Genomic DNA, 1,149 nt, shown 5'->3' on the forward strand with positions numbered 1-1,149 from the left:
GGCAGGGCAGAAGTGCTGCAGGAAAAAAAGAGGCGTGCGAAGAACAGAACAATATAGACGCCGTAAGCGCGTGACAGTCGGTACCACGGTTGGTCAGGGGCCGAGTGGACGCCGCGGGGGGTGGCAGGAGGCAAAGGGGAGAGAGGGGCAGGGAGGAAGTGCGATGGGAGAGGCGGGGACATGTACATGAAAGGGAGAGTAGGAGTAGGAGGGGAAAGGGATCGCAGGGTGGCACGGAAGAGAGGGGAAAAACAGTAAAGGAGCAACTAGGGCCAGGGGGCAGGGGACCGGGCCGACGGGAGGGTGGCGAGGCGGGGAGGAAAGAGGGACGAAACAGGGACAAGGCAAATCGCGCCGCAGGAGGGAAAGGGGCGCGGAGCGAGGGGGGACAGGGGGGTGCTGAGAAGGCACGGGTCGCAAGCATCTAAGCCAGACCCAGGGGCGGAAAGGGTGGAAGAAAGACCGACGGCAAGTGATGGGGGGAGGGGTGGGGGGAGAGGCGTAGACAAGCAGGGGGGCCCGCAGGGGGGCGGTCGGACGGCGGGAGCGGGGCGCGGGGGCAGTGGGAGGAAAGTGAAGAGGAAAAAAGGCCAGGGGCTTGTGTGTGCTCTATATGTGTGAGGGCGAAAGAACCACTTTACGATCTCTAGTGTGGTATCGTATGTGTGTCTGTTATGGGGCTCGGACGACGAAACGGATAGGGGGGGGCCAAAAAATGAACAGACAAGCACAAGATGCGAGCGAGCCCAAGGGGCCCGCCAGCGGCCAGACGACAGGGGCTGGCAGGCCGGGCAGAGCGGCCAGGATGTGCCTGAGCGTCCCCGCGAGCACGGGCTCAAGGGGGGGGAAGAGAGGTAATGAGAGGGAACGCAAACAGCGCTGGCAGACCCAGGGACGGAGCCGACCGGGACGCCCAGAGGGGCGGGCGCCGTACAGAGTTGCCACGACGCGAGGGAGGGGGCAATATGGCGAGGGGAAGGTACGGAGGGCGGGACGGGGAGCAATGCAGCAGGCACAGAGCGTGCGGGGTGCCCGGGCGGAGGGAAGGGGAAGCGGTGTATGCAAGGAAACAGGTAAAAGTCACGGCACGGGGAGAAAATAGAAAGGCGCCGGGCGCGTGGCATGCGACAGGATGGGAGGGATGGCGGA

General features: G+C 64.6%; 1 protein-coding gene across 1 annotated transcript in view; it reads left to right on the forward strand.

The window, feature by feature from the left end:
* Positions 1-857: 857 nt before the first annotated feature.
* Positions 858-1,149, forward strand: part of LOC115876577 (probable G-protein coupled receptor 158) — a 94,841-nt gene continuing 94,549 nt past the window's right edge. The window contains exon 1 of the mRNA XM_030892393.1: positions 858-1,073. Coding sequence (XP_030748253.1) covers positions 858-1,073 — 216 coding nt within the window. The remainder of the gene's footprint in view (positions 1,074-1,149) is intronic.

The sequence above is a fragment of the Sitophilus oryzae genome, unplaced genomic scaffold, assembly GCF_002938485.1.
Source record: "Sitophilus oryzae breed Bouriz unplaced genomic scaffold, Soryzae_2.0 scaffold_1437_pilon_pilon, whole genome shotgun sequence".
In the NCBI taxonomy this organism is placed as follows: domain Eukaryota; kingdom Metazoa; phylum Arthropoda; class Insecta; order Coleoptera; family Curculionidae; genus Sitophilus; species Sitophilus oryzae.